This window comes from Oryx dammah, unplaced genomic scaffold (assembly GCF_014754425.2).
Source record: "Oryx dammah isolate SB20612 unplaced genomic scaffold, SCBI_Odam_1.1 HiC_scaffold_22, whole genome shotgun sequence".
Lineage (NCBI taxonomy): Eukaryota > Metazoa > Chordata > Mammalia > Artiodactyla > Bovidae > Oryx > Oryx dammah.
This window is the reverse complement of record NW_024070206.1, coordinates 15244045-15257435: the sequence shown is the minus strand read 5'-3', so window position 1 is coordinate 15257435 and position 13391 is coordinate 15244045. Positions and strand designations below refer to the sequence as shown.

General features: G+C 44.1%; 1 protein-coding gene across 8 annotated transcripts in view; it reads right to left on the bottom strand.

Moving 5' to 3' along the window:
• The window catches only part of PIAS2 (protein inhibitor of activated STAT 2), a 99126-nt gene extending 85973 nt beyond the window's left edge, over window positions 1-13153 (bottom strand). For 2 of the 8 annotated variants that reach the window (XM_040264542.1, XM_040264541.1), the window contains exon 1: window positions 12953-13110. In XM_040264542.1, coding sequence (XP_040120476.1) covers window positions 12953-12976 — 24 coding nt within the window. In that variant the 5' untranslated portion in view covers window positions 12977-13110. Of the gene's footprint in view, window positions 1-12304; window positions 12620-12952 lie in introns of those variants that run through there. The other 6 variants (XM_040264537.1, XM_040264538.1, XM_040264536.1 and 3 more) reach the window with 5 other exon arrangements.
• Between the last annotated feature and the right edge of the window lie 238 nt (window positions 13154-13391).

The window sequence follows — 13391 nt, the reverse complement described above, 5'->3', positions numbered from 1 at the left end:
CGCGTGAGCATTTTCAGAGCTTTTTGGATTTCAGATATACAGAAAAGAGATTTAGGCGCCTGCTGTAGGAGGGAGAAAAAAGGACATTTTTCCAATAAGAATCAATAAAACTAGTATTTACATTTACACAATGGAAACTCAAAAGCAATAATAAACCAAAACATCCCAAATACATACAGCATTATTCAATTTGTATAAAATTTTAAAACACACACACAAATTTTAAAAAATTGCGTATATAAAATTTGTGATTTTTATATAATTTTATAGCTATATAATGTGGATGTAATCAGAGAAGGGCACCCTGCTGGTCTAATGAACTATTTCTTAACTAGGATGGTGTGCACATGAATGTTTATTTACCTATACCTTACCTGGTATAAGACCTTCCCTGGTTGCTCACGGTGAAGTGTCTGCCTGCAATGTGGGAGACCCGGGTTCGATCCCTGGGTTGGGAAGATCCCCCGGAGAAGGAAAAGGAAATGGCAACCCACTCCAGTACTCTTGCCTGGTAAATCCCATGGACAGAGGAGCCTGGCAGGCTACAGTCCGTGATGTTGCAAAGAGTCGGATACGACTGAGCGACTTCATTCATTCATGCATTCCCTGGTATAAACAATCTTTTGAATCTATCAAATAACTTAAATATTTAAGATAATTAATTAGCATGATACACACCAATACATACATCAATAATGAAAGTGAAGTCACTCAGTCGTGTCCAACTCTTTGCGGGCCCCATGGACTGTAGCTTACCAGCCAGGTTCCTCTGTCCATGGAATTTTCCAGGCAAGAGTACTGGAGTGGGTTGCCATTTCCTTCTCTGGGGGATCTTCCCAACCCAGGGATTGAACCTGGGTCTCCCGCATTGTAGGCAGATGCTTTACCATTTGAGCCACCAGGGAACTCCCCATTATCAATTCAGAAAACAATCAAGAGGACTTTTTTGAAGGAATTAGTATCCTAAGAGAGTTCAAGATATTTTTTCCCCCATAAATCAAGGACAGGTTGCTATTTACAAAAAGGGGGAGAGGAGAAAGAAAAACAGGATAAAGCTCTCCTAAATCAAAAATATAATCACTAAAATAATTTTTATGGATGAGTTCTAAGACAAGTCAAGGAAATCTCCAGAATGTAAACAAATAAAATGTCAACTTAGGAAATCTAGCATTTACCTGTCAAGAGTCTCAGAGAAAAGAGGAAAGAAATTATCAAAAAAACAAAAAATAATTCCCCAGACCTGAAGAGCCTTACTTACCATTGAAAAGGTTCCACCAGAAGGAATGAAAAAGGCCCACAACTAGACACAGTTCACAGGCCAAAGATAAGGAGATAACCGTAAAGATTGTAAACAGGTTTCCACAAAAGGATAACCATCAGATTTGCAACAGATCTCATCAGCAATACTGGGTGTTTTAAATTCCAAAAGCAAAGCTTTCAAAATTCAGAAGGAAAAACTGTATTACCAACTTACAATTCTGTATCTAAATTTTCCACTAGGAACAAAAGCAAGTCATTTTTTAAATGTTCAAGAAATCAGAAAGTTTATCACCAGCATACTGTTTCTAAAACAACTGCTTGGGTCGGGAGCAGGGATTGGGATACTGGGATTAGCACTATATACAGCACGGACAAACAATTAGGTCCTACTGTACAGCATGGGGAACTATATTCAATATCCTCTGATAAACCAGAATGGAAAAGAACATGAAAATATAAACAGGTAACTGAATCACTTGCTGTAAAGCAGAAGCTAACACATTAGAAACCAACTATACGTCAATAAAATTTAAAAAATAAAACAACTATTCAAGATTATATTCCAGCAAAATCAAAAATGAGTTTAAAAAAGAAAAAGACATGAGAGCCAATCAACAAACCAAACCCAGGAGTGCAATGTAATCTCAGGATAACATGTATAGCAGATCTAGAAAGCAAACTGCCCAAATTATAGATGGCTGAGAGCTCCAGAAAACCCATCTTCAAGAAAAGTTCAATGGTTACAGGATGAAAACACGTTACAATATTAACGTTTTAATAATGATGTCCAGGAGCTATCCACAATCAAGCAGGGCGTTGCAATATTACTAATTTAAGGAGCCCGGGTTTAACAACACAGAAGCTCCACACTACTTGGTCCTGCAATAACTACTTACTTACATCCGTACACAAATCACAAAGGCTGGTTATTAGTACTCAATTTGTAGAATCTTTCTGTAGAAGCACAGAGAAGTTTAGAAAAGTTATAAGCCAATATATATAAGTTACAAATCTTGACAACGTAATAGAAAATGAAGGCTAGAATGGGAAAGAAGGGTAGTTGTTGGACAGTCACACAGTCATGCCCAACTCTTTGTGACCCCATAGACTGCAGCACGCCAGGCTTCCCTGTCCTTTGCCATCTCCCGGAGCTGGCTCAAACTCTTGAGTCAGTGATTCCATCCAACCACCTTATCCTCTATGGTCCCCTTCTCCTCCCACCTTCAAAATTTCCCAGCATCAGGGTCTTTTCTAATGAGTCAGTTCTTCACATCAGGTGGCCAAAGTATTGGAGTTTCAACATCAGTCCTTCCAATGAACACTCAGGACTGATCTCCCCTACGATGGACTGGTTGGATCTCCTTGCAGTCCAAGGGACTCTCAAGAGTCTTCTCCAACATCACAGTTCGAAAGCATCAATTCTTCAGGGATCACCTTCTTTATGGTCTAACGCTCACATCCATGCATGACAAGAAAGGTGAAGCAGGGAGAACAAAAGGAAAACAGTGGGTGCTAAATCCTCTCTAAGACTGGAAATGAAAAAGTGTCTAAAACTGATAGGTCAAAAAACAGAAATCTGGGACTTCCCTGGTGGTCCAGTCATTAAGAACCCTCCATCCAACGCAGGGGACACCAGTTCAATCCCTGGTTCAGTTAGTTCCCATACAACTAAGCCTGAATGCCACAACTCCTGAGCCCACATGTTGTTACTACTGAAGCCCACGCTCTAGAGTGTGTGATCCACAAGAAACCACTGCAATGAGAAGAGCAGGCACTGCAACAAGAGTAGCCCCACTCCCTGCAAGGAGAGAAAGCTCGTGCATAGCAATGAGGACCCCGCTTAGCCAAAAACAGTAACAATAATAAAACAATAATGCAATTAAAGAAATGCAAACTTCATTAGCATGATTACAATTAGTTTTTTAAAAAGCAAAGAACAAAGGAAACAGAAATGTAACTATTACAAAAAGTTTAAAATAATCAACGGCATTAGGAACAAAACTGTACCTCCTAGAAATCCAAGTGCTGGGGAAGGTAGAAAATACAATGACCTGAATTCTTATCTACTAGGGAGTCAAGCAACAGATATTGTTCAGAGTTGGAAAAAAGTCAAGACACAGGAAGATATGCTTTATTTTTGACTTTTGGAATTAACCTAAAAAAAAATAAAATAAAATAAAGAGAACCCTCATTAAAGGCAGTAATACAAGGATTTAAGAAAGAAATTTTTTAAAAAACATTTTATGCCCTTTCATTTAAAAAAAGAAATAAGAAATTTTAAAATATTAAACCATTTCCAATTGGGGGGAAAAAGTCAAATAATGTCTAAGGTCATACAGTTGAAATCCATGCATCCTCAATCAAAAAAAAAAAAGCTCTTAATCTAAATCTGCTTTTTACTGACTTGTATGAATAATCATATGGAGAGCTCTGAATGTCTATGTTAAGTTTATACTGTTCTCTGAAGTCACACGTTAAAAAAAAACCTTTGTTTCAAAAAATCTAGGGAAATTGGCATGCCACTAGTGGATTTAAAACGAACATTCATGTAGGATAGTTTAGACTGACACCAATTGATTTCATATCACATTTACTTCAATTGTGAATTTCTTAAATTCAGATTCCTGAATAAAAAGTCTAGCTATCAAGACAACTCAATAGGGAAAGAATTTTTAACAAATCATCCTGGGAAAACTGGATATCCACATGCAAAGGAAATTTTAATCCACTTCACACCATAAACAAAAATTACCTCAAAACGGATAAACCATCTAAATGTAAAAATTGAAACTATAAACTCTAGATGAAAACAGGAATAAATCTTTGTCACTCCATAAGGCAATGGTTTCTTAGATTTGACATCAAAAGCATAAGCAACAAAGAAAAAATGGATAAAATTCAAAACATTTGTGCTTCAAAGTACATATCAAAGAAAATGAAGTACAGACCACAAAAAGGAAAAAGATACTTGAAAACCATATATCTGACAAAGAACTTATACCTCAAATGTATAAAGAACATAAACAATAATAAAAAAATCAAATAATGCAATTTAAAAAATGGGCAAAAGGCTTGGATAGACATTATTCCAAAGAAGATGTACAGATAGCCAATAAGCACATGAAAACACACTCAACATTGAGTCACCAGGAAAACGTGAAACAAAACCACAAGATACCACTTCACATCCATGAGGTCAAGTGTGTGGAGAAATCATAACACATGCATTTCTGGTAGGAATGAAAAATGGTGTAGCAGTTGGAAAAAGAGTGGGACAGTTTCTTAAGAACTTAAGAGTTATCACATGACCCAGCAATTACGTTCCTCGGTGTCTATCCAAGAAAATCAAAAACATTATGTCCACACAGGACTTAAGACACTTAGAGATGAATGCTCACACTAATCAAAATGTGGCAATCACCCAAATGTACATAAACTCATGAAAGAATAAACAAAATGTGGTATATTTCACAGAACGGAATATTACTGAACCATAAGAAATAAAGAAGTACTGATACATGCTACAATAACAGACCTGGGAAGATTATATGTTAAGTCAAAGAAATTACGTGATTCTTTCCAAGAAAGGCCACACGTGACATTGTGTTGCTAGGAATGTTCATAGAGCCCAAAGTAGACCAGGAGACGCTGAGGGCTGGGAGAGAGAGCACAGGAAGGGACTGGCAGTGGCGTGGGCCTCTTGGGGGGATGGAAATGTCCTGGAACGCAACAGTGGTGATGTCTGCACAGCTGGGTAAGCTGACCACAACCACTAAAAGGCTGGATTCTATGGTATGACAATCATATTGCAAGAAAAAAATTTTTTAAATAGCTAAGATCCAATTCAGAAAAACAAGGCACAAATGTTGACAAAAGACAAACATCTGGAGGATCTAATAGTTAGAAAAATGTCACCTTTATCAGAATAAATATTCATGTATACATACCAGAGAGATGGTGCTCACCTTAGGAGCACACACACACAAAAAGGTCGACTACAGCCAAGAACAGCTTGGTTCACTATGAAAAATTATCTATTTCACTTTAAATTAGATATTTGGTTTTGAATCTGCTTAAATCGCCATGATCTCAAATGGAAGCCCTCCTGGAAACTGAGTTGTGTCCACTAATAACCGCTGTGAGTTACACGGTGCATTCTGTTACATCTATTGTATGTGTTAGTCTACTTCTTGGTCCAACAGATGGGAACTTGGAGGGATGAGGACCTCTAACCTCAACACCCTCCTTCCCAACTAACTTCCCATTCTCCCTCTGTATCCCAACAGCACCCAAAAGTACCAGGATGGCAAGTAAGGAACCAAACACTAAGTCTTTTGGCAGAAAATCTTCTGTTATAGAATTACTTAAGCCTCTGAGTAGATCTTCTGCATCTGGTGTTCAGTTCAGTTGCTCAGTCGTGTATGACTCTTTGCGACCCCATGAATCGCAGCACGCCAGTCCTCCCTGTCCATCACCAACTCCCGGAGTTCACTCAGACTCACGTCCATCGAGTCCGTGATGCCATCCGGCCATCTCATCCTCTGTCGTCCCCTTCCCCTCCTGCCCCCAATCCCTCCCAGCATCAGAGTCTTTTCCAATGAGTCAACTCTTCGCACGAGGTGGCCAAAGTACTGAGGTTTCAGCTTCAACATCATTCCCTCCAAAGAAATCCCAGGGCTGATCTCCTTTAGGACGGACTGGTTGGATCTCCTTGCAGTCCAAGGGACTCTCAAGAGTCTTCTCCAACACCACGGTTAGGGTGGCAAAAAAGTAGCTCTGGTTTTGGACCATGAATTTTAAGTCATTATAACTAGGCTCAAATACATCTTCATTAATCAAAATAGGAATCGTCACAATCAACAATCAATTTCTGCCAATGAGAAATAAGTTTGTTTATTCCTGCAGCATAAATATCCATGCTCCAGGATTCGACGAATTCTTGGAAAGCATTTTCTGCCTCCCGCTGGTTGCAGAAGCATTTTCCCTGCAAAAAGTTGTTGAGATGCTTAAAGAAGACAAGGGTAGAAAAGAGTAGTCAGTTGGCAAGAGGTGGTCGGGTGAATATGGCAGATAAGGCAAAACTTCATAGCCCAGTCCATTCAACTTTTGAAACGTTAGTTGTACGACACGCAGTTGGGCGTTGTCATGGAGAACTGGGCCCGTTCTGCTGACCAGCGCCGGCTGCAGGCGCTGCGGCTTTCAGTGCATCTCATTGATTTGCTGAGCACACTTCTCAGATGTAACGGTTTCGCAGGGATTGAGAAAGCTGCAGTGGATCAGACAGGCAGCAGACCTCCAGACAGTGACCCTGACCTTTTTTTGATGTAAGTTTGGCTTTAGGAAGTGCTTTGGAGCTTCTCGGTTCATCCACTAAGTTGGCTGCCAGTTGTTATATAAAATCCACTTGTCATTGCACATCACAATCCAACTGAGAAATTGTTTGTTGCTCTTTAGTAGAATAACAAATGACATTTTTCAAAACGATTTTTTTTTGATTTGCGGTCAGCTCATGCGGCACCCACTAATGGAGCTTTATCAACTCTCCAATTTGCTTCAAATGTTGAACGACCATAGAGTGGTCGATGCTGACTTCTTCAGCAACTTCTTGCATATCTGTAGGAGGATCAGCTTCGAGGATTGCTCTCAGTTGTTCATCGTCAACTTCTGACGACCGGCCACTGCCCTCCTCATTTTCAAGGCTCCTATCTCCTCTGCAAAACTTCTTGAACAAGCACTGCACTGTACGCTCATTGGGAGTTGCTAGACCCAATGTGCTGCTGATGTTGCAAGTTGCCTCTGATGCTTTATGACCAATTTTGAATTTAAATAACAAAAACCATCATTTCTAGTCTAAATATAAAATAAACAGCAAGTAATAAGTCATTAGCAAATAAAGTACATCAAGAAATACATATTAAAATGATGTATAACACAACCACATTCAAGAACGTATTCCAGTATCAAACGTCAAAGTTCAACAAAGAAAAACCATAATTACTTTTGCACCAACCTAATAAATCACAACCTCCTAACAACATAAACGCTTTCAACAAGCAACAGTTGAACTGAATAAATGCTTCTCTGACACATTTACAATCAAATCTCAGACCCGCCAGAGACTCTGGGAGGGTGCAAACACAACCCTGTACGCCGAGGAGGGAAAGGAGCAGTGGCCCCCACGGCAGACTGAGTCAGGCCTGCCTTTGCGTGCGTGTCTCCTGTGGAGGCCCAGGCCAGCAGCGACCTGCCGCAGGAACAGGGGTGCTGACTGCAGACCTGGGAGGCACGGCAAGCGGCAGAAGTCCTCCTGGAGGAGGTCGCCACGAGACCGGCCACAGATAAGCCGAGCAGACAACCCACAGACTGGAGACAGTTATTAACAAAGACGCTTCTCACACTGTTGCCAAAGTTCTAGGGCCCACAACAGATTTCCCAGCCTAGGGATCAGGCAAAAGGACTGAGAACCCACTGGGAATTTGAATTTGAACGCCAGTGGGATTTGACTACAGAATTTCCACAGGACTGGGGAAACAGATTCCTGGAGGACACAATAAAACCTCATGCCCCACCCGGACCCAGGAAAAAGGAGCAGTGACCCCACAAGAGACTGAGCCAGACTTCCCAATGGGAGTCCGGGAGTCTCCGGCGGAGTCGTGGGTCAACAGTGGCCTGCCGCGGGGTCAGGGGCACTGACTACAACAGTCCTGGGAGCCACAGTGTGCTGGCATCGGTCTTTTTGAAGGAGGTAGCCATTATCACCATTATCCCTACCATAGTTTGGCCTCAGGCCAAACTACAGGAAGGGAACACAGCCCCACCCATCAACAGAAAATTGGATCGAAGGTTTACTGAGCATGGCCTTACCCACCAGAGGAAGACCCAATTTCCCCCCTCAGCCAGTCCCTTTCATCAGAAGCCTGCATAAGCCTTTTATTCTCATCCATCAGAGGGCAGAATGAAAACCACAATCACAGAAAACTAACCAAACTGATCACATGGACCACAGCCTTGCCTAAATCAATCAAACTATGAGCCATGCCATGCAGGGCCACTCAAGGTGGACAGGTCACGACGGAGAGTTCTGACAATACACGGTCCACTGGAGAAGGGAACGGTAAACTACTTCAGCATTCTTGCCTTGAGAAGCCCACTAACAGTATGAAAAGGCAAAAAAAATAGTAGGACACTGAAAGATGAACTCCCCAGGTCAGTAGGTGCCCAGTATACTGGAGAAGAGCAAAGAAATAGCTCCAGCAGGAATGAAGAGGCTGAGCCAGAGTGGAAGCAACGCCCAGCTGTGGATGTGTCTGCTGGTGAAAGGGAAGTCCAGTGCTGTAAAGAACAACGCTGCACAAGAACCTGGAATATTAGGTCGACGATCAAGGTAAACTCAGTTCAGTTCAGTCTCTCAGTCGCATCCGACTCTTTGCAACACTATGGACTGCAGCAGGCCAGTCTTCCCTGTCCATCACCAAATCCCGGAGTTTACTCAAACTCATGTCCATCAAGTCGGTGATGCCATCCAACCACCTCATCCTCAGTCGTCCCCTTCTCCTCCTTCAATCTTTCCCAGCATCAGGGTCTTTTCCAATGAGTCAGTTCTTTGCATCAGGTGGCCAAAGTATTGGAGTTTCAGCTGCACCATCAGTCCTTCCAGTGAATATTCAGGATTGATCTCCTTTAGGATGGACTGATTGGATCTCCCTGCTATCCAAGAGACTCTCAAGAGTCTTCTCCAACACCACAGATCAAAAGCATCAATTCTTCAATGCTCAGCTTTCTTTACAGTCCAACTCTCACATCCGTACATGACTACTGGAAAAACCATAGCTTTGACTAGATGGACCTTTGTTGGTGAGGCAAATTGGAAGTGGTCAAATAGGAGATGGCAAGAGTGAACATAATATTACAGCAACCAGTGAACTAAAATGGACTATAATCGGCAATTTTAATTCAGATGACCATATCTACTACTGTGGTCAAGAATCCCTTAGAAGAAATGAAGTAGCCCTCCTAGTCAACAAAAGAGTACAAAATGCAGTACTTGGGTGCAACCTCAAAAACAACAGAATGATCTCTGTTCGTTTCCAAGGCAAACCACTCAACATCACAGTAATCCAAGACTACGCCCCAACCACTAATGCCGAAGAACCTGAAGTTGAAAGGTTCTATGAAGACCTAACCATTCAATATCACAGTAATCCAAGTCCCCAACCACTAATGCCAAAGAAGCTGAATTTGAATGGTTCCATGCAGACCTACAAGACATAGAACTAACACCCAAAAAAGATATCCTTTTCATCCTGTCTCACTCCTTGTGAACAGAGACCACAGCCCGCCAAGCACCTCTGTCCATGGGATTCGCCAGGCAAGAATACTGGAATGGGTAGCCATTTCCTGCTCCAGGGGATCTTCCCAACCCAGGGACTGACCCGGCATCTCAAGCATTGGCAGGCTTCTTTACCACTGAGTCATCTGGGAAGCCCAATGTGACCCTCATCTGGCTTCAGTGCTCAGCCAATCAGATCCTCTCTCCCCGAAGAACTGAAGGGAGTGTGCTGGTATTCTGCTGGTCACCTGAACTGCAAGAGGCAAAATGTAGCGATGTCACACTCTGCCGTGACTGGACAAGAGTTCTAGTACTGGCCCACAAGGCAGTCTCAAAAACTGAAATTGTCAGGCAGCCTCTTAAGGGTCTACAGGAGTGGCCCCATCAAATGACGCCCCTCCCCCAAGAAAAGCAAAGGCACAGGCGTCACTAAAGCACAGTGAGGTCTAAATTCCCAAAATTCCTTCCCAAAATTCTGGCTCTTCTGTATAGGAGACACTAGTATTAGCCAGCAGTGACCTGCTCTTGTGACATGGGCTTCTAGGAAGTGGCCCTGAGTCATAATGGACAAAGATAAAGGAAATCCTCTGAGCAGCATTATGAGCCAAACATGCAACATTCAGGTCTGCTGGCCATTTCCTCTACAGCCAAAAATTTAGGCAACAAACCAATGCCCATGATTTTTCCCCATCCTTGAACTTTCTTCACTATCCCTCTGATCGTCAGAATATACTCTGATTCAGAAACCATTTAGAAAACACTTAATGTGTCTTCCTCTTTTCCTTTCTAATTCGATTTTTAGCCAGTTATCTGGTTTTCCCCTCAATATTATGTCATACAAGTATCATTGTTTATCATTCACTTTAGTTCACAGAGTGCAGGAGGACAGGTAGGGGACACCCCATGGACCTGAAGGAAACTGGACAGAGCAGTACAGCTTAGACTCTGAGGAGCGCTGACTCTGAAGTTAGACCTCTGAAGTTAAAAATCCCAGGTCTTCCTAGTATCAAGCTGTGCGACTTCCTTCTGGTTATTCAACCACTCTGGGCCTCACTTTTTGTGAGAACTATTTAAATAAGTATGTATGTAAAGTTCTGAAACCAGAGCCAGGCACATAATAAAAACTTTATTATAATGGATATCTGCCACCATCATCAAGGTTTGCATTGAGGAGTGGGGAGATCTACAGCACATCTTTAAGTGCAAACGATGCTATTAAGTAGTATGGCAAAATCTGGGGTGATAGCTCAACATTTGCATAGCTCATACCCTCCTCACTTCTGAAAATTCCGTTTCCTAAGGCAACCTGTCCGGGAGGGGCCATCTTCTAGCAAGTGCCTGGAGAAGCAAAGACAGCTAAACAGAAAAAAAAAAGATGAAGCTGACCCACAACATAAAATGGGAGAAAAGAGAGGACTGAGGGCTGGAGACGACAGTGGAGGGAGGTAAGGGGAGACAAAGACAGAAAGAAAAATCTTGGTTTTCAACTACTTTCCAGTTCCTGGTTCCACTGCAACCTATAAGCACTGACTTTTTCTGCCCTCCACTGTTGTTCAGTCATGTCCTACTCTTTTGCAATCCCATGGACTGGAGTCTGCCAGGCTCCTGTGTCCATGGGATTTCCCAGGCAAAAATACTGGAGTGGGTTGCCATGTCCTTCTCCAAGGGATCTTCCTGACGCAGGGATCGAACCCCCATCTCCTACATTGCAGATGGGTTCTTTACCACTGAGCCAACAGGGAAGCCCTTTTTGCCTTTCACCAATAAATTCTCCACTTTTTATTAAGCTGTGACCAACATTTGTAAAAGTCTAACACAAGTCTTGGGAAAGTTTTCATCAACAACAACAAAAAAAAAAGCTTAGAAGAGGGCAAGTTACATATGCCCATTAGTACACAAAAACTAAGATAATATTGCAGATACAAATAACCACAACTTCAGTATCCACAATCCACTCTACATCTAATGCATTAATTTACAGATGAGGCTCAGGCCTTGTTTCAAAAGCTCTACAGGTGTTATTAGCTCTACAGCTGAGACTCACCCTTACACTTAACCATATGAACACCCTTTACCTAGTATCAGGTTCTCTGTATAAACTAGCATAAAACGTATTAACATATTTTTCACTGGGAATTAAGTAATTTTTGAAACAGCTGGAGAGAAAATGGCCGGCACTATTCAAACCAAAACAATTTACCTTTAGATCAGAGCCATGAATACGTTCTTTTGCCGATATTCACCAAACCAGCCAGGTAACCAGCCAACAACCCTTCCCCTAATACACCCCACTCTCAAATTCCGTAATAAACATACACACTGAATCTTTTACCAGATTCCACTTTCTTCTTATTCTGAAAAAGTAACGCTAACAACACACGTCTATGTTGTGCAAACTGATGGCAGTTAAAAGTTTCTATTCATCTGTTCTTTGAAGACTATTTTTTAATCAGGATTTCCCTCCTTAAGTATCTTATTTATGCCGTCAGTAAACTCAGCGGGCCATTAAAAAAAAAAAATCTGGCTCGTTTATCACAATTCTGTTTCAGTTAGGACTCTGAAGGTTATCAGCTCCGGGGAAAAATATATATACATATCTTTTCCGTTCTAACCTCAACACAGCCCATTTCAAACCTCTACTCTACAATACAAGCGTATCAACAATAAAGTTATGACCTTGTTCTCATGACAACACGGACTTTGCGGAGTTCTTACCCATAGTACTAAGAAAAACACCAACGTTTAAGGCCGATGACGAAAGGCAGGATTCCCAAAAGACGACGCTCCTCTCCAAGACGTGCAAGGAGCACTGGTGGGAGGAAGGGGCCTTTCTCGTGACAGATCGTCCTGAATAGTAGCATCACCCCAAGGAGAGAGAGAATTCTAACAGCAACTTCACGTTTCCGAAAACAGCCTCCCACTCAAGTGAGTGGCCCGGAGACTGAGGAATCGCCAGACACGTACACCCCTCGCGAAGGTGGAAAAGCAATCCCCACTCCCGACTTCATCCCTTAAAATAAATGGGGGAAGTTGGGTCCCCAGGAGCCCCTGGCGAGAGCGGCCGCGGCCCCTCGCGCCAGGTGTGCGTAGCCCCGACGGACCCCACGGGTCGGCTCACCCTGGGCCCCTGGGCCCGCCACCCCTGCGCGGCCCGGGCGTCCTCCGCCGCGAAACGCTCCCCCCACGGGCGCGCGGGCGCCTGCTCGGACGCCGGCCAGGCTCGGGGCTCGGGGCTCCGCCAACCGCTCCCCGCGAAACAAGAAGGTGGCAGCCGGCGACGTTGCGGTTTCCCCGCCTCTCATCCCCTCCCCTCCCCTCCCCTCCCCCGCGGCCTCCGCGCTCCACTCCCGCGCCCCCGCTTACCCTCAACTCCTCGAAATCCGCCATTTTATACCACCCGCGGGCGCCGCCGCCGCTGCCGCCACAGCACCCCCGCCCGCTGCCGCCAACAACGCCGCCGCCACCACGGCCGCCGCCGCCGCCTCCAGCACCATCCTGCACTGGGGGCCGCTAAAGACGCCGCGGCCGCCGCCGCCGCTGCCGCCGCCGCCGGACCCGTCACGTGAGGAGCGCTGGAGCCCCGCCCCCCGGCGAGCGCGGCCCCGCCCACCCAGCCCACAGCCTTCCGCCCGCGTCTTCCGCCCGCGCGCCGGCCCTCCCCGCGCGGCGCTGTCCTCGCCCGCTGGTCCCCGCCCTCTCCCGCGGCCTGCCCGCCTTCCCGCACGCCTTCCGGCCAAGCCGGGCCGGTGGCAGTGCAGCCCTCTGCCTCCGGTCCCCGGCGTGGATGCCAGGCCCCAGTTCC